Here is a 26,965-nt window from a genome sequence, read left to right as displayed (position 1 = left end):
GGGGTTTTTGTGAAGTTTCCCTCCCCCCCCCCCCCCCCCCGGGCTGCTCTGCCCGCCTGGCCCGGCAGCTCGTCCCACCATGCTTTAGCGCCCTCCTTGGTCTCTGCTCCCCTCTCCACGCACACCTGAGAAGTGGTGGGGAGCTGGCCGGTGACCTGGGCAGAGACCCAGGGCCACCCCTTCCTTGGGGAGCTTGACGAAACCCACTGGCTGCTGCTCATCCTCTGCTGTTGTAGATCTGTAGAATGTTCCAGCCAGGCCCGCCAGCTAAACAAAGAAGGGGAGATAACCAAGGGAAACTAGGCTCCCGTTCAAGTAATCCGAGTCTGTGGGTGCCGTGGGGTGGGACTGCCCTGCGATTAAGGTCGTTCTCTGAATAATTTAAGCCTGGTGAAGCCCTTCTCCATTCATGGTTGTTTGGCTCCCCTTTGCGTGCTGCTTTCTCTGCCCGCAGGACATGTCCTGTAGACAGACTGGCTTTCTCCAACCCCATAAACGCGGGTGAGCATGGCGGGGTCTGTTCTGTGGCGTGTCCGAGGCCTCGGGTTTGGGTCACACTGAGTCCCCGCGAAGGTGCGTTCCTCTTAAAAACGCATGCATCGTGTGGCCAAATGTCCCGCCAGGGCCACCACCGCCTAGACGTTATGATGACTGGAACCGGGTGGCTTCTTTTCATCAGGCCTTCCAAGAACAGCTCTGGGTAGGGTGCGGCCCGTAAGGAACCGACCAGCGCGTGGTTCAGAAGTGAGTCTTTACCTGACTGCTGTTTGAAAATGTGCAGCAGACTGCTGAGGATATTCTAACGAGGGCCACCCCAAACTGGACAGTGGCCTTTTAAAGCAGTGCGTATTCCCATCGACGGCCCAAGGGCCGCACACGCTCTGTGTTGGACAGCTGAGGGTCTGGACCGGAGTACCAGGGTCTGGAACCCTCCCTGTCCCACTCGCTGCCGCTCCCCAGGCTCCCAGGCCAGCAGTGGGGACAAGCCCAGCCCCATCGAAGCCAGGTTCTCCCATGTCACACGGTGCTCTGATGATTTCCCCACAGAAAGGCGCCTGGCACCGCGGGGCAGCACCCGGAGGGAGGGTCCGACATCACCGGTGACTCGGGGCTCCCAAGGCTTGGAGTCACGTGCAACACCGTGTTGGCCGTGGGCAAAGCAGACCTAGCCCCAAGGTCATCCGTTGTAATTCTCCCTGTGTGCCACCGTAGGCCTCCCGTGAATACCCGTATAGGCATTTGGCAGGGTGGAGGGGAATGCCATTTGGTTGATTTTTTTTTTTTTTTAATGTTTTTTTATGTTTTTTTGCGAAAGATCGTTCTCAAGAGAAATCAAAGGGTAACAGTGAGCCTGGGCATAAGGAACGAGCTGCCGTGGGCAGGTTTGGGGTTATGCACACTGAAGAGGCAGTGACCACCTCAAGCCTCCGTTCGCTGTGCGAGCTGCGGGGGTGGGGGACGGCGGGGTGGGGGGGGCATGCGAATAACGAATTCCTATTTTTTTCTTTTGTTTCTGACTGTCGTTGGAAAGACTTAGAAAGCTAGAAGCCACGTTGCAAGCTAATACTTTTTCTCTCTCCCTGTCTCCGTAGAAACTCGAAGGGTCTAAGTGCAAAGGGCAGCTTTTGATTTTTGGGGCAACCAACTGGGACTTGATTGGTCGAAAAGAAGTGCCTAAGCAACAAGGTAGGAGGCGTGGTTTCCGAGTTCTCCCGTGTGATTCTGGGTGATTCTGGCGGGCGTCCGCCAGGTGGGTCTCCTCTTCATTTACAGAAGCGATCAGAGAGGCCAAGCAACCTGCCCGAGGCCACAGAACCCCACCGGGGGCTCCCAGAGAACCCTGGTCTCCCGCTTTGCGATTCTGTGCTAACAAACCCGATTGCATTTAGGATTAAACGGGAAGATTATAAATAGCCACCAATAACATTGACCCCTTCTTTCCAGTCTCCTTCTCACGTCAGTTATTTTCATGAAAACAGAGAGGCTGGTCAGACATCCAAGACATTTGTCACGTACCGCATGTCAGACTCCTTAGATGTTACAGAACCGAGTTCAGTTCTTTGTTAGCCGTCACATTATTGCAGGAACTGGTCGGACAGAGCAAGTGACAGTGTGTGGAGTGGAGGGAGCAGAGGAGTCCCAAGAAAGCAGCTTTTGGTCCCCAGCGGCTTTTAGTGAGTTGGTATCTTTCCTCAGGCAGCTACTGGCCCGTCGTGAAGCTGGCACATCGCCACATTTTATGGCTTCTTGATTTCATTTGGAAAGATTCCCAAAGTGCTTCCCAGCATCGCCCAGTGAACAAATATTTGCACACTGACACTCCCTGGTGCCTCAGGACGGGCAGAGAAGGTCGTCTTATTCCGTGAAAACGGCAGGGGTTCCCGACGGGCAGGGCCCGTTTCCACCCCGCGGCTGGGGGGCCAGGAAGCCCCTCCCGAGGGGTAGCTGATGCCTCTGCAGCCCTGCCAGTGGGCCACGTCCCTTCGCAGTGCTCTTCCGGCCGGTGGCCCGCTCACGGTTCCACATCAGGCCCAGGGAGGGGAAGTAGCCGCCAGAGGAGAGCAGAGCTTGGGCTGTCGTGTGGGGCCGGATTGCCGGGCCCCGGCTCGACTCCCCGCACCCCTGTGAGGCACAGAAGGTAGGGAAACCAGCCTGTGGTTGGAGATCTGCTTTCACGGCCTGGTTCAAGGCACTCTGGGCCTGTTTTTAGGCGTGCCTTTGTGTCCTTTCCCTTTCCGGCTTTTGCTTCCCTGATCCGTCTCCCTTTAAATGGAGTTTTATGTAATTAGATTGACCAGTGTCAGACCTTTGTAAGTATCTTAAAATACCTCTTGGCCCTCTGTGACCTTGCCGGAGCACTAAATGCAAGGGCAGGGGGTTTGTTTTACCACTGGTGCAAAAGCCGGAGGAAGGAGGGCCTCCCTTCTGTGTCTCCTGGCCTCCTCGGAAGGCGAGCTCGCCAACCCCTGTGTGCAGGCTGCCCCAGATCCCGTTGGATCGGCACGACGCCCACTTCATTTACAGATTGACACGGCGACTTGTGCTCCCTCTCCTGACCGCCAGCCTGGCCGAGGAGCCGGGACTGTGGCGGGGCACTGACTGTGGCTTGGATCGCCCTCCCAGGCTTCCCTGGAGGGTGGGCCCCCAGCGTCTTGGGCACGGGTTGCCCCACAGCTGCCGTAGGGAAGATGCTTTGGCGAACCCGAGCCATCTGGCCGCCTGTGAGGCAGGTCCACTCAGCGACGCCGGGGCAGCTGCCGCACCGCTCACCTCCGCGGTGTCCCCGCGCGCTGTGTCTTGTTCCCAGAGGTGACACACCTCAGTCGTGCCCCCAATTCATTTTGCCTTCACGATAGACAGACTTGAACATAACCCGTGAAGGCTGTCATTTTTGGTCTGCTCTGTCTCAGGGAATTGTTGGGTTTTCTTCCCCCGGAGTGTCTCAGGGCGGAGAAGCTCAGGGACTTTGCTGTGTGCCTTTATGACCCCAGGGCCCGCTGCCTGATGGGGGAGGGACTTCAGCGTCCCTTTGCCTGGGCGGACTCTGCAACTCATGAGGATACGCTTGGCGCCCTCTGCTGGTGGGGCACGGGCAGCGTAGGTTCACAGATGCTTTTCCTCCAGTGCCTGATAACTGATCAGCCTCCTAATCAGCTCGGACATCGAGATCAGTGTGACGGTTGACGTGGCAGCGGCTAGCGTTTCATAATGGCCCCCACGGGCCTAGAAACGTGTTCATGTCTCTGTCCTTGAGAACCCCAAATTAAAAATACTAAGCACAAAATTGGCCACACCCTGTCTGTCAAAAGGGAAAAGAGAGGGATTTGAAGGAGGCAGCTGTTTTCTCCTGCCCACACACCCTCCAGTGTTCCTGGGTGCTCCCTGGGTGCCAGGCACTGGTGAGGCCCTCAGGTTACTAGGACCGTGGAAGGCACGTGAGTTCAGTAGGCTGAGTGCTGCGATCAGCCTCACGGTTCTCGGGGAACCACAAACTGTAGGGGGATGTGGTCAGGGAGGGCTTCCCAGAGGAGAGGGTGCTTGATATGAGGTTTTAAAGAACAAGTGGGGGGTTGGGGAGGAGGGCGCCTGGGTGGCTCAGTTGGTGAACATCCGACTTTGGCTCAAGTCATGATCTCGTGATTCGTGAGTTTGAGCCCCGCATCGGGCTCTGTGCTGGCAGCTTGGAGCCTGGAGCCCGCTTCAGTTTCTGTGTCTCCCTCTCTCTGCCCCTCCCCCACTCACACTCTGTCTCTGTCTCTCTCAAAAATAAATAAGCATTAAAATTTTTTTTTTATTTTAAATAAAAAAAAAAGAAAGAACAAGCAGGGGACAGGGAAGGGCATTCTGTGGGAGGGAGTACACAGCAAAGGCAGGGGGCCATGACCTGGCCACTGCGGTGGGACCCCTGAGGCAGGAAGCCACGTAGGGGGAGGGGTGTCAGCCGTTCCCCCTGCACAGAGCCTGGTAGGTGCGCGAGGAGGGCAGGTGGTTCTGGGGAGGATGGGGACACTCAGACCCCAAAAGGAGCCTCTGGCTGCAGGGGGGAGGCCGAGGTGGAGAGCAGACGAGGGAGGGTGACGTCACTTTGGGCATAGGCGGGAGGAGACGGGGGGTCCACCGCCACCTTTCCTGGGTTGGGCTCCCAACAGGAGGGAGAGCACCGTGCCTTTCTGGCCAGTTGCACGTGGACGTGCTCGGTAGCCGGTGCGCGAGGGTCTGAGGTCCCTGTGGTTTGGGGGCCCAGACGCAGGTGGAGCAGGTTGGAGTTGCAAACTTTCTCCTTGAGCGGCCTCCCGGCGCGGGGGGGGGGGGGGATGCCGCGTCCCCAGGGTTCTGTGTCCCAGGAGACCGAGCCCTCGGTGGCTGGCGACGTGTCTCGGGGTGCTTTCCGCCAGCCAGTCCCCGCAGGTGTCTGATTCGCCTTCTCCCTTTGCAGCTGCCTACCGCAATCTCGGTCAGAATTTGTGGGGGCCGCATAGATACGGCTGCCTGTCGGGGGTCCGGGTGCGGACTGTGGTGTCGGGTTCGTGTGCTGCCCATAGTCTCCTCATCACCACGGAAGGGACGCTCTGGAGCTGGGGTAAGTCCGGGCGGGGGCGGGGGCGGGGGCGGGGGCGGGGGCGGGTCAGGGTGGCTCATGGAGGCGGCCCCCCACGGGGCTGACTTCCTCCCCCTCCGTCTGGTCTGCCTGGAAGGGTGGCCTCCTTGCAGCCGCATTTGCTCCGTCTCCGGTCCCTCCTGTTTCCCGCCAGTGCAGCCCCTTCCTCCGCTGCCCTGTCATGCGCTTGTACACGGCCACCTAATTCTCTGAATCCTCTTTTTTAAGCAACCTTTTCCTGAACGTTCTGGCTGAATCTGGATCTTTCTGATCTTGAGGCGCCTAGAATTGAATTCCTATTTTAGTCACGTCGTCCCCTGGGCAGACAGCCCCCCCTCCCCCCCCTTGCTTTGTGGCTCAGTGTTGACGTAAGACCCGTGTTCTTGCCACCTGAAATGCCATGGGCCGTGTCACGGCATCGGCCACTGTGTCCCTGCAGTCCTGTGCCTCTGTTTCTGGGGATCACAGGCCCACAGGCTGGGTTGCTCGGTGCCTGTTTCTTACTGGATTTCCCGACAGCTGAGCGCGCTTTTTCTCAGCCGGGCTGATTTCCGGCTGCTGGACCCCCTCGTGTGCGCCCCTCGGCGGTGGTGTCCTTGCCGTCCTCCGGTGTCCCCTCGGGAAGGCTTCCACGCGCTGCCGCCCCTTTCCTTTTCCAGATTGTGGATCCAGGTACTGACTAAGGCTCAGTTTAGCCCCACGCCCTGTGGTAGTTCCTGGAGTCGTCTTCCAGCTGGGTGTGTTGGCAGTGGTCCCCACCCTTTGTTTCTGGTCCTTTGGCTAGCTTTTAGTCCATATGACTCCTTTTTTATTTCGGTCTGTTTGAACGATTTTTTGCAATTTCATGAGCTGCTGTACCAAAGTCCAAATATATTAACATCTGTTGTCTTCGCTGCACTCTGCTAATTTTGTGATTCTGTTGGGGGAAAAAAAAAACCAGCTAACAAGGGTGTCTGGCCCAAATTTAAACTTTAGTCTCTGGATGCTGTGGTGACACGGCCGAGGTTTTCATTTTCTCCGACTGGCACAGCGGCGTGTCCTCCCCACCCCCCACCCCACCCCGCCGAGGACCCCTCCTGCCTGGTGTTCTGACGCCGAAACACAGCGGTCTGTCAGAGTTCCAAACTTGAAATAGCGGATTTCTGATCTCTTCACCGAATTTCACTTACGTGGTGCTTCTAAAACTGTCCCGTGTGCTGACCCTGCGGGCAGGGCATGATGCTGGAGGCTGGCCACTTAACTTGGCCCCAGAGCAAAGACCTGTGTCCTGGTGAGCGGACTTGGTTGCCGCCGAGGGTGAGGGGCCGGCGGGGGCACCCAGTTCCGCAGTCAGCCACAGCCAGTTCCGCAGTCAGCCATAGCCAAAGGCACGGGGCGTTGTCCGGTGTCTGTAAGCGTCAGGGCTCAGCCCGTCGCTCTCGAGGGGTCCACGCCTGCCAGCCCCCCAAGCGTCTCGGGTGGCCGAGAAGCCGCACCCAGCACCCGTGCTGGGTAGAGTGCCCTTCCCGGTGAACTTGGACCGTTCCCGGTAGAAGCGGGGTTCTGCCGCTCCTGCTGGGGGGGGGGGGGTGGTGCTGGGATCTGTGCGGGTTTGAGGGTGGAGTTTCTCATAGCCGGCCATTAACTTCCTTCTCAGGCCCTTAGGAGGCTTGGGCCTCACCTTCGTGGCTCTGCTCTCCGTGTTTCCTGTGACAGAGGTCACGTTCGTCGTCAGGGAGGCTGTGAACTGCCCCTCCCTCCCAGTGCCCTGACTCCGGCCCCGTAAAATCTCCCCGATTTGGGAGCCATGTGGCTCCCACCGTATGGCTCTCTTGGCCAGGGGGACGACCCGCGAGGGGCCCGCAGAGTTGTTTGATTTGGAAGCTGTCGTAGCCCGTGTTGGAAACGAGAGCAGGTGTAGGGGCCGGAGCCGAAGAGCCTTGCCAGGGGCTAGTGTCTCGTGGAAGGTTCTGGCAGGGTCCGGCCCCCTCGGCCCTGCCTCCCCGCCGGTTCACAGCCTGCGGGGCTCCAGAGGCAGAGGCAGCCCCGTTGGCAGGAGGGGCTTGTGGTCCGCACAGTCCTGTCCTTTGTCCGAGACCGAGGTTCCCGCGGCTCCATGGCTGAGGGCCCTGTGGAGGGCAGTCTGTAGGAGGTGGGCTTGGCGCTGTTCGGTGGCCATCATTTCCAGGGCAGATAAAAGGAAAGAAACGATGGGCAGAAATGCCCCAAATGGCCCATGGAAGATGCCCAGGGCACCGAGGTAATTACACTCTTGTGAGGCAGGTGTCGAAAATGGTTCCTCTTAAAATCCATCTCGGAGAGAAGGGGACGAGGGAATTGTTGTCTGGCAGGTGGAGTGAGGACTGAGTTTCCGTGAGCTCATCTGCTTGTGTTGGACGCCCAGGGCGAACTGAGCAGCAGAGCCTCAGAGAGTGCTTCGGGGCGGGGGGGTGGGGGGGGGGCAGCTGCCGTCACAGAAAAGGGGGTCAGAGAAGGTGAAGTAGATGGCAGCGGCCCGAGGAGAGGTCCCTGGGGAAGGCACCGTGGCTCTTCCCCTGGTCACCCGACCCCATCCGAGCGGGTCTCGAAAGGCTGGCCGTTGACAGAGGAGCCAGACCCGGACCTTTCCTCCGCCTCGATCTCCGCCACTGAGTGGAGGGCACCTTCTAGGGGACCCACACGTGCCTGCCCCTTCCGTGACGCTGCTCTGGCCACCCTCTCTTCCCTCTGCGTCTCGCTCTTGATCTGCAGGTCGAAATGAGAAGGGGCAGCTGGGCCACGGTGACACCAAGAGGGTTGAGGCCCCCAAACTCATTGAGGGTCTCAGCCACGAAGTGATTGTGTCTGCGGCATGTGGGCGGAACCACACCCTGGCGTTGACGGGTAAGGAACGGCGGGCTCCTTCTACATTTGGCACGAGGCCACAGGATCCACCTTGGGCACGGGGACAGAGCTGCCTCTGTGGCTCTCGGTCAGGATCAGAAAAGTGCCCAGAGTGCCCCAGGGGTGGGCCTCTTGAAGCCGCTGGCCGCCTCAGCTGCCTGCCTGCCTGCCTGCCGGTGTAGGAAGCCCATCCGGGAGGCGGAGGCCGGGGCCGTGCCCTGTGTGCCTCTGCACTCTCATCCCCGGCTGTGCAGGGGTTTTGCTCCGAGCTCGTCCGCTCCACCCGCTCAGGACACCGTCTCAGTTGTGCGCTCTTCCTGGCAAAGGAGCTCTTTTTATTGTTTTGGAGCCCTTGGTTCCAAATCCAGTTCAAAACCTTCAGTGTTCTTTGTCCCTTTTGTGATACTGTTCTCTCCTTCCAGAAACAGGCTCCGTGTTTGCATTTGGAGAGAACAAGATGGGGCAGCTAGGCCTCGGCAACCAGACAGATGCTGTTCCAAGCCCGGCACAGGTACCCGCTCCGGTCTCGCGGCCTTTCTCTTTGCTGTTGTGCAGAAATTTCTGGGGTGGGACCAAATACCTCTCCCTGCAGTGTAACTGATGTCTCGTAGAAACCGAGCCTAGAGTCTTTGAGTGGAATGCACACGTTACAGGCTTTAAAGCAGATTTACTATATGCTCACGGTTGAAACACACACCGAGAACGAGTTTTCTCTCTCACGGAGAGAATTTGTTACAGAGGCCTTGTTCTTCAGCCTGTACTATTCCAAAGAAGGTGAGAGATGTTTTAGGGATGGGATTTGTCAGGATCTGCAAAGACTTGTTGAGTTTTGACCTTGTGTGAAGTCCCCTGCCAGGTGCCTAGAACACAGACCGGAGTCCGTCTTGTCTTCCTCAGGAGCGGAGGGTTAAGTTGGGGAGGGAGGAATCGCACCTAAAACGTGACTATGAACATAAAACAGCCAAGTGCTAGTGAGTGTCTGGTTTAATGATGAAGGCAGGGACTCAGATCGCTCGTCTCTTAAAAAGAGACCGTGGGCAAACTTAACCTGTGGTTTGAACGATTTGTGGAACGTCTCCGCTTCATCTGCCACCCGCTCCGAGGAGGAACAGTTTCTAAAGGAAGCCAGGACCGACGGGCAGGGCCCAGGGCTCACGCTTCTTGGCGAGGGCTCTCCCTGACTGATGAGTGCAGTAACACAGTTTCCAAGTACTGTCTTAGATGTGTTTCCCGAGCCCACGCTAAGTTCCTCGGGCCTTGGCTGTCTTCGTATTGGCTGTCTTTGAGCCATTTTATGTCTCCTCCACACGGTGGAGACCAGTCAGGCCATTATCTCTGCGGAGGGTGAGGGAAGTGTGAGAAAGTTCCTCTCGAAAGTTGAGGCTGAGCTGCTAGTGAGTAGGTGAGGTCTGGGGGTCACGTGTGGGTAAGTTTCTGTCGCTTTCACCCTCCTGCCCGTGCTGGCCGGCTGAGGAGTGAGTGCGTTGACTGGGCACAGCGTTGGGCATCTGGAGGGATACAGGGATCGGGGCACCATCAACCCTGTCTTGGGATTCAACTCTGCTGGGAAGGTGGGGGTCACAAGGGTGTTTCTTAACCTGCATCCTAAGCTTTCGCCTTCAGAATTGCTGAGTCCATTAAATTTCCTTTGTAATCTAGTAATTGTTTCACACTGACCTACGAGAGGTGGAGGCTTTTTATCAGTCTTTTAAAAAATGTCTGAGAGTCTCCTGTCTTGTCTTTTCAGATAATGTACAACGGCCAGCCAATTACCAAAATGGCCTGTGGGGCTGAATTCAGTATGATAATGGACTGCAAAGGGAACCTCTATTCCTTTGGGTGCCCTGAATATGGCCAGCTGGGTATGGAAACATTTTTTTAAAAGCTCTGTAATCTAACTGCGTATCTGGAGCCAGAAGTCGGTGTGGGCCTGCACACACATGTTGGAAATGTGGGTAATTGATCGCAGATAATAGCCTTGATCCATTAAGTGGATCTCCCATTTACTGGGACAGCATGTCCTAACTCACAGGGTTGTGGAGCATCACAGTGGCTTGGCCTTAATGAGTAAGTCAGGCTCAGTCTGACAAAGGATTCTTTTTTCTGATAATGGGAATTCGTTTATATGTAAAAGGATTTCCGAGTTGTAAAAAAAAAAAAAAAAAAAAAAAAAAAAAGGCGCCTTCATTCGGCTTCATATTTTAAAGATTTGCCTTTATTGAAAGTGAGAAAATTACACAAGATTAAGTCTGCTCTGCAAACCCTGGTCTGGGCGATTCTTTCAGGTACACGCATGAGCCCTATTCCGTGTAAAGTGCCTGGGATCCCTCCTGTTTTCGTCCCTAAACAGAACGTACTCCTCCAGAAACACATTCACTTCTATCTCATTGAGTAGAAAGGGAGAACTCAGAAAGCGGTTCTCAGTAAGTGGAAAATGTCTCTCGATCCTGATTTTACAAGGTCTCCATTTTCTTTTCCCATCTGACACCAAAGTGTTTTTTTCCTTCTGGCGCCTTCCCACACCCCAGCCCTTTGCGAGTAGGAGGTGAGGAGTGGGCGCCCTCTGCTGGCTCCCTAGCTGCATGCCACCCCGGATCCGCCGCGGCCCCCGGATCTGGGTTGCTGGGTCCCCACGTCATTAAAAGCAGGCAGATGGAAGAAGGTATAAATAGAACAAGGAGCATCTCGCTGGCCTTAGACTTTAGGGAACAGTGACTTTGTGAAACTAAATATACCTCAAGTCAGAAGTGAATAAGAAAGAACAGCCCCTTACGCACATTCAGTGTTGGTTGCCAGGGAGTTGCCAGAGGCTGTTGGAGAAACCGTTTCCATGGCCACAGGCCCCGGTGCCATCCCCAACCCCGGGCAAAACACCGGAAGTGTGGTTCCGTTCGGCTTCCGGAAATGTGTCTGCTCCCCTGCTGCCTCTGGCTGCCCCAGATCTGCAAGCAAGCAGGTGGATTTTCCTTCAGGGAGAGCCACACGATCTCGGTGACCATGATAATGGCTGATCGCTGAGCAGTTGCTGTGGGCAGGCCGCTCTTGGGGCACTTTGTACGGACTCCCCTTTCCCTGGGACATCCTTCTTCAGAAGTAGTTTGAGATACTGGCTTTACGTGTATCTGTGGAATCCGCTATACCTCTCAGCTTTCTTTGAAGCCCGCTTTGAATCTCCTTGTCCAAATCCAGAGAGATCCCTTTTAGAATTAGAACATACGAATGTAACCTTGGAGAAGTGCATCCCGGCACATCCGCTCACCCCCACCCACCCCCCCTCATGATGCGTTTACTGGGTCAGGCAAAGCGAAGACGAGAACGTGCCATTAACTACGTTGTAACATCGTAGTGCTAGATCTAGGTTACTAGTGAGTCATAGAACCTCAAGTCTCAGGTTGTGTGTTGAACTTTTTCTGTCCGTCCCCCCCGTCCCCCCCTCCCCCACCCCGGGGCCAAGTGGGGCACAGACCGTACTCAGCAGACCATTCCTTCGAATCGGGAGCTTCTGACTTTGATCACAGCTGACATTAAGGTCTGTGTTACAGCCCCTTCACGTTAGAGCACGAACAAAGAACTTTTACAAAACAACGTCCTTGTGTGGACAGTGTCCTTGGGTGTTCCCTATTCTGTCCTACTCGTTTTTTGTTTTTTTTTTTTAATTTTTTTTTTTTTTAACATGTATTTTTGACACAGAGACAGAGCATGAACAGGGGAGGGCCAGAGAGAGAGGGAGACACAGAATCCGAAACAGGCTCGAGGCTCTGAGCTGTCAGCACAGAGCCTGATGTGTGGCTCGAACCCACGGACTGGGAGATCATGACCTGGGCTGAAACCGGACGCTTAACCGACTGAGCCACCCAGGCGCCCCTCTGTCCTATTCATTTTTAAAAAAATAATTGGTTTCAACCCCTTAGAATCGATTTCATGATACTGAGTGGGTTGTGCCCCAGATGGAAAAGCATTACCTTGGTGGGCAGATTTGTCCCGTGAGGCCCCAGTGCCGGGTTGGGGCGGGGTGCCGTCAACTGCTGCTTGACCCCTGGCTCTGGTCGCCCCAGGACACAACTCGGACGGGAAGTTCATCGCCAGGGCGCAGCGGATAGAGTATGACTGCGAGCTGGTGCCCCGGCGGGTGGCCATCTTCATCGAGAAGACGAAAGATGGGCAGATTCTGCCAGTCCCAAACGTGGTTGTACGAGATGTGGCCTGTGGCGCTAACCACACGGTAAGACTTGGGGGTTTCTGGCTTTTCCTCTGCTTCCCGAGCCTCACCTCCGTGGGGAGGCTGTGTGTGTGCTGCGGTGTCCCAGCGCTTGGCTTCGGCTGGGACTTCCTTCGTCCTGGGAGTCCGAGACCTCCTGCCCTTCTCCCCGGGCTTTGTACCACGCAGGTGGCTCCGGGGCGGATTTTCCTTTTTTCTTTTTTCTCTTTTTTAAATTTGTTTTTAAAAATTTTTTTTTTTAACGTTTATTTATTTTTGAGACAGAGACAGAGCATGAACGGGGGAGGGTCAGAGAGAGAGGGAGACACAGAATCGGAAGCAGGCTCCAGGCTCTGAGCCATCAGCCCAGAGCCCGACGTGGGGCTCGAACTCACGGACCGTGAGATCGTGACCTGAGCCGAAGTCGGACGCTCAACCGACTGAGCCACCCAGGCGCCCCTTAAATTTGTTTTGAGAGAGAGAGCATGAGCGGGGAAGGGTCTGAGATGGGGAGAGAGAGAGAGAGAGAGGAGAGAGAGAATCCCAAGCAGACTCCGCACTGTCAGCACAGTGGGGCTCGAAGTCAACGAATCCTGAGATCACAACCTGAGCCGAAATCGATTCAGACGCCCAGCCGACTGAGCCACCCAGGCCCTCCCCCCACCCCACGGGGTGTAGCTCTTCTGTTCATAGTCTCTCCATAACTTCTGTAGACCTAGTTAAAGGACAGACTTTTTGGTTGGACTCATGGTGTCTTTCTGGTTTTGGCCTTTGTCGACAGCTTCACAGACTTCTTTTTCTGATCCCCCGTATGGAGGGTGTTGAATGGTTTTTAACTGTGAGGGCTGTGTCCTTGCAGATCACTTGGGATAGATGGCGATACAGTTTTTGGATATGCGTCTTTCTGTCTGTATTGCCTTCTCACGGTGGTTTTGCCCAAGGATGCCTGCGAGTCAAAAGTTGGCTCTCTCCTCTGTTGAGAGAGCACTGGGCTGGGAGTCCAGAGACCAAGCTGGTCTCCTGCTGTGTGCGACTGACTGGCGAGTGACCCTCGGGCACGGCCTCTGGATGCTTTGTCTGCTGCTCAGTGATGTGGACTGGGAGATTTCGGTCCCCTGGAGTCGAAAATCCGTGGTTCTCTTCTGCCCAGTGTCGTCTGGGGAAGCAAAGGTGGATCCCGTGCTGGCCTCTTCCGTCAAATGGTTTTGATGGGCTGTCCGTTTTGAACGTTGAAGGTGCCGCGAAGGAAAGAAGTTCAGCCTTAAGTTGTTTCAGTGAAATTAAGTCCATGTGGTCCCGGCACCAGTGACCAGATGGAGACCACCTGCGAACGGGGCGTCCAAACCGGAGTCCCTGCAGGCAGGCAGGCCTTGCCTCTCGGTTTTGTGCGGTTCTGTCTCCACCGTGGAAGGAAACAAGCCTGCTCTCTAGAGACCCACCCACCCTTTTGCTTTTGATGAGACTTAAAGTAGTAATAATTACGGACGGGAAAAAGAGCAAATGCCCTGTTGCCTCCGCCCCCACTGTGGGGGCAGCTTCAGATTATCCTGCCTTTTATACCACCAGCCACAGCAACAGGCTCTCTGGAACGGAGTGATGGCCCCCTCGTCCCCTCGGGTGGTTAGGAGGCCCGCTCCAAGCCTGCGTTTTCTCTCCGCCCGCAGCTGGTCCTGGACTCTCAGAAGCGCGTCTTCTCCTGGGGCTTCGGCGGCTACGGCCGGCTGGGCCACGCGGAACAGAAGGACGAGATGGTGCCGCGCCTGGTGAAGCTGTTCGACTTCCCCGGGCGCGGGGCGGCCCAGATCTACGCCGGCTACACCTGCTCCTTTGCCGTCAGCGAAGTGGGTGAGTGACTCCCCCCCCCCCCCGCCCTGTTCCCCCATCGGGGCCTCGGGAGGAGAGTGTGGAACCAAGTCACGGCTTTCCGTGGCGTGGCGGGTGGGCAGCCCCGTAGTCCTTGGCACGTTCCCGGGCCGAAACCCCCACGTTCTTCCGGCCAGAACACCCCTCTGTTGCCAGCGGCGTGCAGTGTTCTTGCCTTGCTGATGTTGCTGGAGAGGGGAGTTCAGTTCTTGGCATGTGTGCCTCTCCCCAGGCGGTCTGTTCTTCTGGGGGGCCACCAACACGTCCCGTGAATCCACCATGTACCCGAAGGCCGTGCAGGACCTGTGTGGCTGGAGAATCCGGAGCCTGGCTTGTGGGTACGTGGCAGTGTCTCCTGGTGAGCGGGACGTGTGTCCCCTTCCTGTCCCCTTCCTGGGCCCGGAGGACACAGCGGGGAGGGCGCCTCTTCCTTTGAGCCCCCCCCCCCCCCGGTCCCCCAATCAGGGCATCAGACGCACCAGGGTTCGGGGCGGGAGGGGCTGTTTCAGGCTCCGGGGGTTGGTAGGTCCTAGAACAGAGGCTTTGTCTTACCGCACCCACAGAAAGTTCCCTTGTAGGGTTTTACTCCTCAGAGGCTTGGTGTGCTTCGCTCGTCTGTGCAGGTTAATGGGATTTTAGCTGGACGTAGCGGTAGGATTTTGGTTACCCCGACGCACGGAGAAGAACCCGTCTTTTAAGCCCGTGCTTTTTGGTTTATTTTGAGGACACCTCAGACGCCGTTGAGTGAGGCAGCGCTTCTTGGTGAGGAGTCCGATTATGTTAATCAGCTGCCGGGTCGTTGGAGGGGAGCCGTGTCTCTCGGGGCTATGGCTTTAATCTGCCCGGATGTCTAGCCCCGCCCACGTCAGTTTTTGTGGCGTTCTACCCGCTTTAGAGTCAGCTCTCTGCCCTGATCTGATGACCTCTTTTCCCGGTGTGTTTTCCCCGCCCCAGCCCTCGAACCAGGCCGAGGTGAGGTGGGGGAAGGCCTGGGGCCCTGGTTCCTGGCACCCTCTCGGGGCTTTGCTCTGGGGCCCGCACGGGACGCTGTGGAGGGCCTAGAAGCCCGTTGGCCCGGCGCGTGTTGCCGGGAAATGAGTACCTCTCGGTGTTTAATGGGGGGACTGGACTCTGATGCTCACGAGCCACACCCTGCTGTTGAGCGGGCAGCCTGCAGGGAGGGTCCGTGGCGGCTGGGGCTGCCGGCCACGCTGGCGACATCCTCTGCCTTTTCGCAGGAAGAGCAGCATCATCGTGGCCGCCGACGAGAGCACCATCAGCTGGGGCCCGTCGCCGACCTTCGGGGAGCTGGTAAGCGGGGGGATCCGGTCTGGGCTCTCTGGGGCTGCCTCCCGCAAACATGCAAGAGGAAAACGGGCATCTGTGTGAAAGGCCGAGACTCTCCCTAGTCTTTGGTCACATCGGCTTTCAGAGACCCTTGGGTGCCTCTCAAGTAATTGTGAAAGTCTTTCACATCCCCGTCGTAAATCTGGAAATAGGGAAGTTTCGGGTCCCATGTCCCCCTCGGTTTTGCAAGCCGTGGTTGCATATGCCGGTGATGGGGGAGAGGGGTGGTTTCTCTCGTTCCCTCCAGGAGGGTTTAAGTCAGCAGGCTCAGCGGGTCGTTGGGCCCCACGCAGGCGGTGGTGAGCAGGCGTCCTGTCTTCCTGGTTTTCTCCTGCAGCCACGGGGCCAGCCTCGCAGGTCATTTGGGGACGTTCTTCTCTCATTTTTCCTAAAAAAGTCAAAGTCTGTGTTGCCTGCTTTTAATCTCCGTTGCCTGCCTGATGAGAACTGATAGCCCTCGGTTTCTCACACGTACTTGGCCTTCCCCAACCAACTGTCTGATTCTTAGGTTCTGGTGCCTGATGAGTCTTTAACTTTTAATTTCTTCATCAGGAACAGCTTGGCTGTGGAGCTCGGCTGGCGGTCTGCCCGTTCTAGCTGCGATTTGATCCTCAGCCTGACTCTTTGTTATTTCCTGCGGGGAAGGCGGTCTGTTTCCCTTCCCGCCTCGCTCGTGGGAGGGAGAGGAGGGGGGCTCGGTGGCCTGGTCCTCGGTGTTCTGCACCTACTTTGGGTCTGGGGCTCCCTGGGGGCCCATGTGCAGCTGCTCCTCAGAGTCAGCCCCGGGCGGAGCCTCGAAATCAGGACACTGAACCTGGCCCGGGTTTCACGGCTCATTCTTAGAACAGGACAGATGTCTCTAGGGCCTGTCAGAGATGGAACCCGTATACCGATTCAGCCACCAGAGGGGACTGAGGGGGACTTTGGGGCAGCTTCTCGGGGTTGAGGAGGTGGCCTGGCATCTCGGAGGCAAGCCTTCACTGTACGGGAAGGTGTGAGAGGGAGTCTGGTGGCAGAGATGCAGCCGGGAAGGGAGGCCCTTCCTCCCCAGCCCGGTCAGCCTCTCAGTTTGACCTGAGGGGTCTGCTTGGCCCTTAAAGGCCCCCGTGTCCACGCTCTCTGCGTGACGCCCTCTGCGTGGTCCTCAGGCAGAGCCTTCTGTCTCTGGTGTCCTGGAGTCTGGCGGCGGGTGGGGGTGATTCAGTCTCCAGTCTGCGGGGCGAGGGTGGGGACGGCCAGTGTTGTTGTGACCTCATAGCCCGAGGGCCGCAGCAGCCGACTCTTCCTGTGCTTGTGACGGTGCTGTCTCCTCAGCGACAACCCCCAGAAGGTGCTCACGATAGCATAAACCCCCAGAGGTTGTCAGGGTCCTCAAGTGGGGAATCAGCCCCCTGTGCACAGCACTCTTGTGGGAAGCTGTCCTCCCCTCGTGTCACGCGTGGCGGGGCTCTGGTGCGGGGTCCCCCAGCAAGGTCGCCGTCGTCCCCTTTGTGGACCGTGCCGCAGCGAGCCCAGTCCTGTGTCTCTGTCCGCTTTGCCAGGGCTACGGGGACCACAAGCCCAAGTCCTCCACCGCGGCTCAGGAGGTGAAGACGCTGGACGGCATTTTCACGGAGCAGGTGAGCACGCACTCCCGGGCCAGGGGGACGCGAAAGGCGCCCGTGGAGAAAGTGCCGCCAGCTGGCACCCGACTTTCCTGCTCCCGGTCTCGTTAGCCTGGCCGAGGCTTGTCTGATGGCTCCTCGAGCGGCTTTTCTGCTGCTCTGTGCTAGAGGCCAGCAGTAGGAGGCACAGGGGCGTGCCAGCCAGGCTCAGTGGCTGTTCTCGCCCTGAACGACTCTGGCCACAGGCCAGCCCCGGCAGACTTGTTCTGGGGACGAGGGCATCGCTCACGTCTGCTTTGTACCTTCGGCGGAGCCTGCGCCCCATCGGGCTTAGGGCAGATGGCGGGGCAAGGCCCCTGCTGTTCCGTCCACCGGCCTGCCCGCCCTTGTCCGCCGATACACAGATGGGGCGGGTGCCCTCACACAAGGCGGGATTGTGGTCCAGAGAGGCCCGGGAGCAGGATCCCCGTGTCCCCGCCAGTCTCTGCTGACCGCGTTGAATCCCTGCCTGGTGGCAGGCTGGAAGGCTTTGGTTTTGGCCAGGGCTCTTTAGCAAAGGGCTTTTGTGCGGCCCAGGGTGGCCAGCCCAGCTTACGGACGGCCTGTCGTCCGCTCCCCCCTCCACGACGAGCCGGCGGGCTCCGCTTACACCCCAGCCCCGGTCTCTTCCCCCAGGTGGCCATGGGCTACGCCCACTCCCTGGTGATAGCACGAGACGAAAGCGAGGCCGAGAAAGAGAAGATCAAGAAGCTGCCAGAGTACAACCCCCGGACCCTCTGATCGTCCCGGAGCCTTCCGCAGCCCCACACCTCTCGCGGCAGCTGTCGGTTCCACGTGCACTGGGACGGGACGTCGAACAAGGAATTTTCAGAAAGCGAAAGTTGACCGAAGGTGCATTTTTGTTGGACTCCCTGCGGTTCCGTTTTATAAGCGATTCAACGTCAACTACCTTTTCTGTATGCTTTCCAAAGTGGTTTTTTTTTTTTCCTTTTCTTTTCATGTCGAATTAAAATACCTGCTCCTAGTTGACTTACCATTCCTACAAAAGAGGCAGAAGCTTTGAGCGATCTAGGGGTTTTGTTTTTGTTTTTGTTTTTCTTCCTCCCCTGAATCCGCTTCTCGGAGCACCCCTTTCCAGCTGTAACTAGCGTTGCGATCCGGGCGGGTGTTCCCTGAGAGGAGTCCCCGTGGACTCAAAGAAACGTCCCTTCTGGGAACCGGCGGCCGCAGCTGGGCATCGACAGTCCTGGTGGCGGATCTCCATGCGGAATCACGGCCGCCCGCTTCGGGAGCATCGGGTCACTATTCCTGCTTCTTGTGGCCGAGGCTCGCGTTCTGTTTCTGTCCTTGGCTGCTTGTAAGCCCAGCGCCTTTTGGCTGCGACATTAGTAGAATCTGCCGTTTCCCCCCTGGAGGGGGCTTTGGGGTCTGTGTTTAGCCATTTTTATCTACTTTAGCTGTAAAAGAAGTCCAAATGAAAATCAGGTGATTGTGGACCCAGCGGGGACTTGGGGGTGGGGGGGGGGGGGGGGGGGGGGCAGACGCGGGGACAACGTCTCTGGTTCAAGGGCGGCTTCCGGGCTCCTTAGACGAGCCGGGGCCGCCTCGCCAGCACTCGCCATTAGAGATTGATCAGCCAGCAGTGAAAAGTGCATTCTGGAGTCCTTGCAAGGAAGGCTCAGCCCTTTATGTACCAGCCTTTACCACCTTCGTGCTTCTGTCTTTCTCCCCTGCCGGATCCTGCCGGAACGGGCCCCGTTTCTGAGACTCGGGCTCCTGTTCCACTAACCCAGCTCTCTGGTCGCATTGCTTGGCCGCGGTACCAAATAGTTGGGATTCCTGAAGAAGTCCCCCTTCCCTGCGTGTCGGCGCAGACCTGTGACTGCCACCCCCGTTCCCGCCAAGTGCCCTCTGTCCGAGCTTGTCACCGGTGTTGCGCTGCTCTGCGTGAGTTACGAGGTGCCTTTCCCGGAACCCCTCCTCTCACTTGGACCCAGGAGAGGCGACAGCTCTGGCTGGGGCTCTTGTTTTCGAGAGGGTCTGGACTGGTTTGGGTGCTTTAAAATAGATTTTTTAGTTCCGTGGTGCTTCTGGGGGGAGATGGGGGTAGAACTTCAGTGTGAGACTTGGGTGGATGGGGAAAGTTACATATTGGTCTTTTTTTATTCTTTGCTTTGCCGTTGTTACCACTTGTCGGTGTCTCGATGTTAAAATGCCAAAAATGATCTAGTCGTCGTTGCTTTTTTCCCCTGCCCGTCCCCCGCCACGCCTTACGGCGGCCTCTGCCTTTTCCAGGGCGCGTGACAGGCTCTGTCCCGGCCGGTCCCACCGCCTCGCGCAAAGAGACCGGCCTGCATCCTCCTTAGTCTGACTTCACACTCATCTCTGGCGTCCCGTGTCCGTAGTCCAGGGGAGAAGCTTCTGCACCCTTAGAGCTTTGGCCACACCAACCTGATTCGTCCAAATCACCCCAAAAGTACCATCTCTCTTGCTTCCGTGCGTAGAACCTGTCCGTTTTCCTAAACACCAGTCTCCTTCCTGGAGCGGGGCTTAGGCGCCTCGCCCCTGGTACCCGCGTATCTGCCCCCCACCCCCGGGTCGGGTCGTGCGGTCCCTTTGCAGGAGCTGCCCTTGGCGAGGCAGGGCTCCGATCTTCCAGGGGACTAGTCTGAAACCTGCCACCAGCCTATATAGGGCCCCCGGCCAGGGACAGAGCAGCCTACACATACCTTCAAGTGGAGACGGCCCCATTCTCTGCCACAATCACTCCTTTGGGCTTAGACTTTTAAAATGGACTTCCTACTGGCGGAAAAAATCATGACAAGTGCAAGGGGGTGGTCCTGCACCCCAAGAGAAAGAGGGGCCCGGTCTGGGCACGGACTCTGCACCAACCCCTCGGGCATCTGACCTGTTCTCCAGCTCAGGAAGGAGCCTTTGGGAGAAGGGGTTTAGGGCGAAGGGGGAGAACCTGAGAAGAGGTTGTGATTTGGTCGAAGGTGCCTGGTTTAGTGCTGTAATTGTCTTATTTTTTTTTTATATATATTTCTTGGAGTAAACATTTTAAATAAACGACATCATTGTTTACTCTGTTTTGGCTTTCGTGCTTCTTTTTCAGACACAGCAGCTCCGTTTTTCTCTGCTCCCTGCAGGTGCAGCCCCAAGGCTGAGGCGCGCACGAGAAAGATGGGCTTCAGGGGAGGTCGGGGTCGAAGGGGAGCAGAGCTCCCCACTCTCCCTGGAAACCCGTGCCCTTCAGGGAGGGGTCCGCCCTGCACTTGCCCGACTCAACAATGGCATTTGTATCGGCCCCACTCGAGCGTTGGGGAGGAGAGACCGGGCATGGAAAGCACCGGAACAGTGGTAGGTTTCATAGACCAAGAAACACGTGTTCTCCTTTCCCACCACCCGTTCCTAGGGGAGCCTGAGCCCTAGTGTCCCACAGGCCCTGGTTGAAAACGTGCCCCTCCGGGGGCGCCTGGGTGGCGCAGTCGGTTAAGCGTCCGACTTCAGCCAGGTCACGAGCTCGCGGTCCGCGAGTTCGAGCCCCGCGTCGGGCTCTGGGCTGATGGCTCGGAGCCTGGAGCCTGTTTCCGATTCTGTGTCTCCCTCTCTCTCTGCCCCTCCCCCGTTCATGCTCTGTCTCTCTCTGTCCCAAAAATAAACGTTGAAAAAAAAAATTAAAAAAAAAAAAAAAAGAAAACCTGCCCCTCCGGGCCCCACGTGGGCCCCTGGCTGGCAGCCAAGTGTCCACCAGGGGGCACTGAGGAGCCAGGCAGGTCTGCGGAAGCCCCAGGAACCTCCTGGTGCACCCAGGCTGATCCCCTGTGTCCTGAGAGCAGCATCCCCAACACACACACACACACACACGCGCACACACATACAGGCATTGCCCCCTTTCCAGTGGAGCTTCCCCTCAGCACGAGGAGGGGCAAAGTGGGAGCAGCAGCGGTTGGTAAAGTAAACGCTCCTCTGAGCTTTAATAGCATCTTTGTGCCATCAACCCAGGGGGCTTTGGAGGCCAGGGTAGGCATTTTCTGTCTCCGGGACACTTCAGGCGTCACGAGAGGTCCCCCAGGCCTGCCCCTGCTCTAGCCTGTCCCCCAGGCTCCAGCGATCCCCGCTGAAGCCAGCTGCCCACAAGGCCCAATCCCTCCCCACACCCCACAGCTCCTCCTGCCAGACCTGCCCAGGAGCCCTCTTCCTTTCCCCGAGCCAGGAGACGCTCACGGCTCAAGCAGGTAGATTAGCTGGTCTGAGATAACTCCCAATAGTTTGCGTCCGGCCCTGGCCCACTGCAAAGACGGGGGTGGGGGAGAAGGGGCGGGGAGGAGGGAGAGGGCAGCCTTGTCCCTGCCCCCCCCCCCAGGTGGGAGAGCCTGCCCCAGGAGTCCCTTCGCTGTTACCCCTTCCTCAAAACAAGGCAGCTGCTGCCAAAATGCATTCAGAACAGCTCGAACTTTAATGGGTTCTCAGCTAAAGACCGTTTTCTGAGGGGTTCAGGCTGGCAGTGTTGGCCATCGCTCTGGATACTGAGGGACAGGGTGAACAGGTAAGGAAGGGGTGCGGTACCTTCCAAAGAGGCAGGGGATCCTGACGCTGGTGAATGGTGAGTAATGGGCCGTTCCTGCTGGGGCAGGGCTGGCACGCTAGGCCTGGGGCTCCGGTACCATCCTCCACCATTTGAAGGCAAAGGGCACCCGGCGGATGTTGGCACAGGCACAGAAGTCCCCGACTTCAGTCAGGTAGCAGTCAAAGTCCTCAATGAAGGTGCACTTGAAGCCCAGGGGCTCTAGCAACTGGCAGATCTTTTTTTCCAGGCAGCAGGTACCCTTGATCTGGGGCCCAAAAGGCTTGGGGATGCCCAGATTTTTGCCCATCACCATCATCTGCAGCTGTCAGACAGGATGGACAAGGCCTGGGTAGGGTGTCAGAGCCATGGAAGAAAGCCCCACCCCCACCCCCATGCAGGGGGAAACGCAGCTGCCTCTGTGGTCAGGGCTAGACCTCCAGCAGCCCACACAGGGCACCTCGCTATAGGCTCTGCCCCCTGCAGACATCACCAATCACCCTCCGCAAAATCCAACTCGCCTTTGCCTAACCCTCCTACGGCCCAGCCCAGCCCAGCCGTGTTTCGGCGAAACCGAAATCCTGGCTAGCCAAGGCCTGCCTCTGCAGACCTCCCCGGTTCCTTCCTCTGTTGTATTTCTCTTACACCGGGCGTGAGGTCTCCTTCACACCGTAGTCTTGGTGCCTCTCCTGGAATGCCCTCCCCGACCAGCTCTGGCAGTTGACTTCTGTCCACTTCTCATTTCCTCAATCGCAGCCTCTTTTCCCCAAAGGCACTCCCCCCACCTTCACCCCTGCCTCCTCCCAGGAGCTTTTGTCATGCCCAGAGGGCCACACTGGTGTTGTGAAATTAAAAGCTACCCATGTGTGACTGATGAATGCAGGGCCCGTGTCCCTGAGACTTGACGGGGGGACACAACTCCCTTCTTCCAAGTTTGGGAACGAGCCCAGGGCCTGGCCTATAGTCACTGCTTAGCCAGTCACCCGGTCTGGGACCTGCGCACGTCAGGGGCGTTCCCTACCTGAGGAGGGAGAGAGGAGCTCCCACCTCCCTTCCTCTCAGGCACCACTGTCTGCCGTGCCCGTGCCTCTGGTCCAGCACCACGGACGTCAGGAGACCAGACAGAGCGGGCGGAACGGGCCCCCTCCCCAGCCCCCGCCCCGACGCTCCTCACCAGGTCAGGGAAGTATGGCCTCGCGAAGAACTTCCCCGTCTGCTGGTCGGAGGGGACGTTCGTCAGCTGCTCCAGGCAGAAGAGCTGTGGGATGTCGATGATGTCCCTCTCGGCCAGGCCCAGCTCCTTCTTCACGATGTCACGGTTCAGGTTAATGCACTTCTGCGGGTCGGCAGAGGGCAGTTCGTGGGGGAATTGAGGAGCCCGGGGTATTGGCCTGACTGCCGCCATCTTGTCTTCATCGCTCACCCTGTGCTGGGAGCCTTTCGTGGCCTGCCCACCCTCTGATAACTGTGCACACGGTTCCCTTTCTGAGGGGCGGTGGGGCTCAGAGGAAAGGCCAGGATCCCACAGCTGGGCTGGGCTGGGCTGGGCTGGGCTGGACAGCCACCAGTCCTAATTCTGTAGCATGAAGGCCAAAGGGCCCACAGTCCTGGCCAGAGTGGAGGCTCCGGGCAAGGTCAGGCGAAGAGGAAGTCCTGCCTTGGCAGGAACCCTGCTTCTTTCTTAAGGGATGTGAGCAGTTGCACTGCCCCCGTCCTTGGGGGCACTTCCTCTCTCTGACCACCTGTTTCCCAGGTCTAGGCATAGGGTTCGTGACCTCCACCCTCAGGATAGGAGTCCCCAGGGCTGAGATGCGGTTCCCACCCTGCTGTACCAAGAGGCCTTCCCTGTTTAGCAAAGGTCGGCCCCCGTCGCATGGAGGCTCAGAATACCCCCCCCCCCGCCCCCCACTAGGAGCCGTGAGGAGCCAGTGGCAACGCTGTTTGGGCTGATCCTGTGACCTTGGGCAAGCCCGTGGCCTCCCCCAGGCCTCTGCTTCCCCCCTCAGACAGTTGGATGATCTCTTCTGGGAAACTCTCCTCCCCACAGTCAGCGGTTCACACCTTGAGACCCGAGGTGCTGAGTGACCCAGAACAGCGCTCATGGGCCACTTAAAGCATGGAGATGGCCCTCAGTCCAAATCTCTTGAATTTGGAGCTAAGTTCTTAGGGGATTCGGGGATGGGGTCTCCTTCATTTTCTGGTCAGACACGGGGCAACTTGAGTGGCAGAGAGAACAGGCCTTGGCATCAAATCCAGTCCCCCAACTCATGGCTTAGGTTTGCACCTGGCCTCTTACGCCTCGCTCTCCTCAGTTGCTCGGTGATCTCCAGGATCATAGTGTCTTTCTTGATGCTTGGGCTAGAGTAGCTGCTCAGTTAGGACCTGGTCTACCTCCCCCCGCTTTTTGGAGAGGGGCCTTCACACCCTTGGCGCGTACCTCCACATATTCGTTCTGCTTTCTCATGTTTTCATCAGCTAGAAGTTGATGGATGGTATTGGCCTCCCTCCCTGTAGGAAAAAGGAGTGGGTGGGCAGGCTGGAGGCCAGGGAACGATGCCTTCAGGGACAGGCCGACCCCCCGGGCCCAGCTAACTGGGTATATCGTTGCCCCGGTGACCATGACAGATGGCCTGGCCAGTTTCCGAAGACCAATTTAAGGCCACATGTCCCATCTGGGGACTGACATCAGGTCCACGAAAGCCCAGGGAGGGCTTTCACTGCCACCAGCCCCTTGGGCCCTGGGGAGGCAGCCGGAGCAGGTGAGCAGGTGACTTGAGCCCCCACTCACCCCTCACCCCTCACCCGGGCAGCTCCATGCATCACTTGACCTGAACAACCCATGACCTTGACCAGATTACTCTGCTCCCCCACGGCTTTGTCTTTAGGAAAGGGATGCCCAGTTCCAGTCCCCAGCTGAGGGAACACAAAGTCATTGCATGTGGCGTGTGATTCGTGGTTCACACTTCCTGGATGTCACCTTCTAGAAGTGCTTCTAGGACCGTGTGATTCCTGGGCCCCACCCCAAAGGTTGATTCACCAGATCTGGGCGGGGGAGGGCGGAGCTGAAATTCTGCATTTCTAGAACGAGTCTCCCCCCCCCCCCACCCCCGTGACACTGAAGCTGCACTTAGGGTAGCAAAGGTCTAGAGAACCTCCCAGCAACCCCCTCTCTGGGTTCCCTCAGCATTTAGAGCAGAAATGCTGTGCACCAGTGACGCTATCTCTGTCCACTGAGGTTTTCCACAGGGGTGACCAGGGGACCCCTGAACTCCCAACGCCCAGGCACCTAACTCCACATTCCCTGAGTGGATCCAGACAGGAGCGTTGGTAGCGCCTGGTTTTGCCCCCCCCCCCCCCCCCGTCCCCCAGAGCCCTCTTTGCATATACTCCAGCCACCCCTCAGCCACCTTAGGACTTCTGCCTGCCTGGTCTGTATGCCCCGAGACAGAACCAGATGTCCCGTGGTACAGGTTAGGCTTTTACACTTTCCTGAGGCTCTTTCAAGCAGGAGGAACAGAAGAAAACCGGCCCTCTGGGAAGGACCCCTGGGAGAGAAGGAGCTGGCCTCTGCCCCAGTGCCAAGGGGCTCTCCTTACCGTTGGAGAGGAGCTGATCCTCTCTGACCTCCTCAAACAGAGTCACGTCTCCATAGCCCTCTCTCTGTTTCTCCTCAAACAGCCTGTAGCAGGAGCTGGGGCTGGCCAGGAGCAGCCGGAAGCCCTGGAAAGAGAACTAGGGTCAGATGCGAGCTAGCTTCCTCTCCAGAAGCTTCCAAGGGGCTTTAAAAGGTGGGAGGCCCCCCTGTCCACCCCTACCCCCACCCCCACCAGACCTTTTCGCCCTCACTCTTGTCCGGTGTGGGGATAAAGCACATGAACTCGTCTATGTGGCCGACCATCAGCCAATCCGAGAAGAGCTCCACCGGGGCCTGGACTCGTTGGGCGTAGAGGAAGTCCCGGAGGGCCTTACTCATGTCTCGGCCCTCTTTGCTGAGGGGAAGACGGAACGGGCCCCTGAGCCAACATGGTGTGGGTTAGGCCACCACCTACTCCCCTTGGGCTATGGTAGTTGCTCAGTTAGGACCTGGTCTACATGCCCCCCACCCCACTTTTGGGGGAGGGGCCTTCACACCCTTTCTCAGGTTCTCATCAGCCATCAGGCTCCCCTTCTGCTAACTGGCTGCCCTAACCATCGGGCTCAAGTGACCGGTCCATAAACAATGGGCTAAGAATCTCTTACTCCGGCCCAACGCCAGGGGATTCAAGCTCAAGAAATTCTGACCCCTGGGACACAAGCATCTCCTGGATGTCGATTCGCGGCCACCAAGAAGTCCACACATCTTGTGGGAGGAAGCTCCTAGAGGTCACTAGGCCAACCAAATTCAGCATCCTTCTAATTTAAACCCTGGAGTCAAAAGGATGAAGTTTGTCTGCTTTTTCTACCCGGGGTCTCCTAGGACAACCAAAGGCTCAAAAGTCCTTTCTGGGCAGTGTTAAGAGTGTCCCCGAGCAGATGATCTGCCGAGTCGTGTGGAAGTTCCCTACCAAGAGGCCACCGCCTGGCCTCGTGCCTCACCTGGGGTAAAAGCAGCTGCCAATGAGGATCCTGCCTAGGGGGTATTCTTTCCCTCCCACCTTGACCGGTGGGGACACCATCAGGTTCCCAATGGAATCCATGCTGGCCACCCTGTGGTCCTGGGTGCACTGGATCACGTAACCGACCCCCGGGCTCTGGAAGGAGACCCAGTGGGGCAGGGGTGTTAGGAAGGACGGGCTTTAGGCCCCAGTCTTACCCCTAATCCAGACTTCCGGGTAGATTCCCACCTCCCGGCCCCTTCCCCAGGAGGCCACTTGGGACCTCCCCCTCGGCACCCCATCACTTCCCGGCAGCCGCCAGGTCCGACAGGTTGGACCGAGTTCAGATCAGCCAAACTGAGCCCCACACCAGTGAGTATTTCATGGGGAAATCTTCCAGCGTGAGGGCCCGAGGGGTGTCGAGGACAAAGGAGAGCGTCTTGTGGGGAGCCTGGGTGTAACAGAAGGCCATCTCGTCCTGGAGGAGACGGGAAAAGGAGTTGAGTTCTCCCTGCTCCGTCGGCCAGTTTTCCTGCCTGTGTTATTGGCCCGCCAGTCACGATGCTTCCCGCACCCAGGCCACCTCTAAGAAGGGGCACAACGGGAACCCCTTCCACCCACCCCTGCTTGGCCCTCGACACCCAGCTCAGGCATCCCCTTCTCTGGGGCTGGCCCAGACCCGTTCTCCTACTCGTCACGTTTAAAGCCAGAGTCCCCTCAGATCCCTCCTCCCACCTTCCGCACCCCGTCCACGAACAAGCCTCGTTTCGTGTCGTGGGGACGGGGCAGGGTTGGCGGGGGGGGGGGGGGGGGGGGGGGGGGGCGCCCGCGCGCCCCCCGGCCGGGGCACCG

The 26,965-nt window shown here is 57.9% G+C and overlaps 2 protein-coding genes across 2 annotated transcripts in view; one reads left to right on the top strand and one right to left on the bottom strand.

The window, feature by feature from the left end:
• The window catches only part of RCC2 (regulator of chromosome condensation 2), a 28,652-nt gene extending 8,591 nt beyond the window's left edge, over positions 1 to 20,061 (top strand). The window contains exons 3-13 of the mRNA XM_040471522.1: positions 1,593 to 1,686; positions 4,937 to 5,080; positions 7,829 to 7,960; positions 8,383 to 8,471; positions 9,708 to 9,822; positions 12,016 to 12,182; positions 13,823 to 14,003; positions 14,254 to 14,359; positions 15,260 to 15,332; positions 16,910 to 16,987; positions 17,648 to 20,061. Coding sequence (XP_040327456.1) covers positions 1,593 to 1,686; positions 4,937 to 5,080; positions 7,829 to 7,960; positions 8,383 to 8,471; positions 9,708 to 9,822; positions 12,016 to 12,182; positions 13,823 to 14,003; positions 14,254 to 14,359; positions 15,260 to 15,332; positions 16,910 to 16,987; positions 17,648 to 17,752 — 1,284 coding nt within the window. The 3' untranslated portion in view covers positions 17,753 to 20,061. The remainder of the gene's footprint in view (positions 1 to 1,592; positions 1,687 to 4,936; positions 5,081 to 7,828; positions 7,961 to 8,382; positions 8,472 to 9,707; positions 9,823 to 12,015; positions 12,183 to 13,822; positions 14,004 to 14,253; positions 14,360 to 15,259; positions 15,333 to 16,909; positions 16,988 to 17,647) is intronic.
• Positions 20,062 to 21,408: 1,347 nt separating this feature from the next.
• The window catches only part of PADI6 (peptidyl arginine deiminase 6), a 22,114-nt gene continuing 16,557 nt past the window's right edge, over positions 21,409 to 26,965 (bottom strand). Inside the window, exons 10-16 of the mRNA XM_040462629.1 lie at positions 26,484 to 26,591; positions 26,115 to 26,269; positions 25,372 to 25,528; positions 25,136 to 25,259; positions 23,977 to 24,047; positions 22,714 to 22,875; positions 21,409 to 21,864 (exon numbers count right to left, since the gene is read on the bottom strand). Coding sequence (XP_040318563.1) covers positions 21,619 to 21,864; positions 22,714 to 22,875; positions 23,977 to 24,047; positions 25,136 to 25,259; positions 25,372 to 25,528; positions 26,115 to 26,269; positions 26,484 to 26,591 — 1,023 coding nt within the window. The 3' untranslated portion in view covers positions 21,409 to 21,618. The remainder of the gene's footprint in view (positions 21,865 to 22,713; positions 22,876 to 23,976; positions 24,048 to 25,135; positions 25,260 to 25,371; positions 25,529 to 26,114; positions 26,270 to 26,483; positions 26,592 to 26,965) is intronic.

Source organism: Herpailurus yagouaroundi, unplaced genomic scaffold (assembly GCF_014898765.1).
Source record: "Herpailurus yagouaroundi ecotype Mexico unplaced genomic scaffold, PumYag 77, whole genome shotgun sequence".
NCBI lineage: Eukaryota > Metazoa > Chordata > Mammalia > Carnivora > Felidae > Herpailurus > Herpailurus yagouaroundi.
Note: the sequence above shows the minus strand (reverse complement) of the source record. Positions and strands in the feature narration are given on the sequence as shown.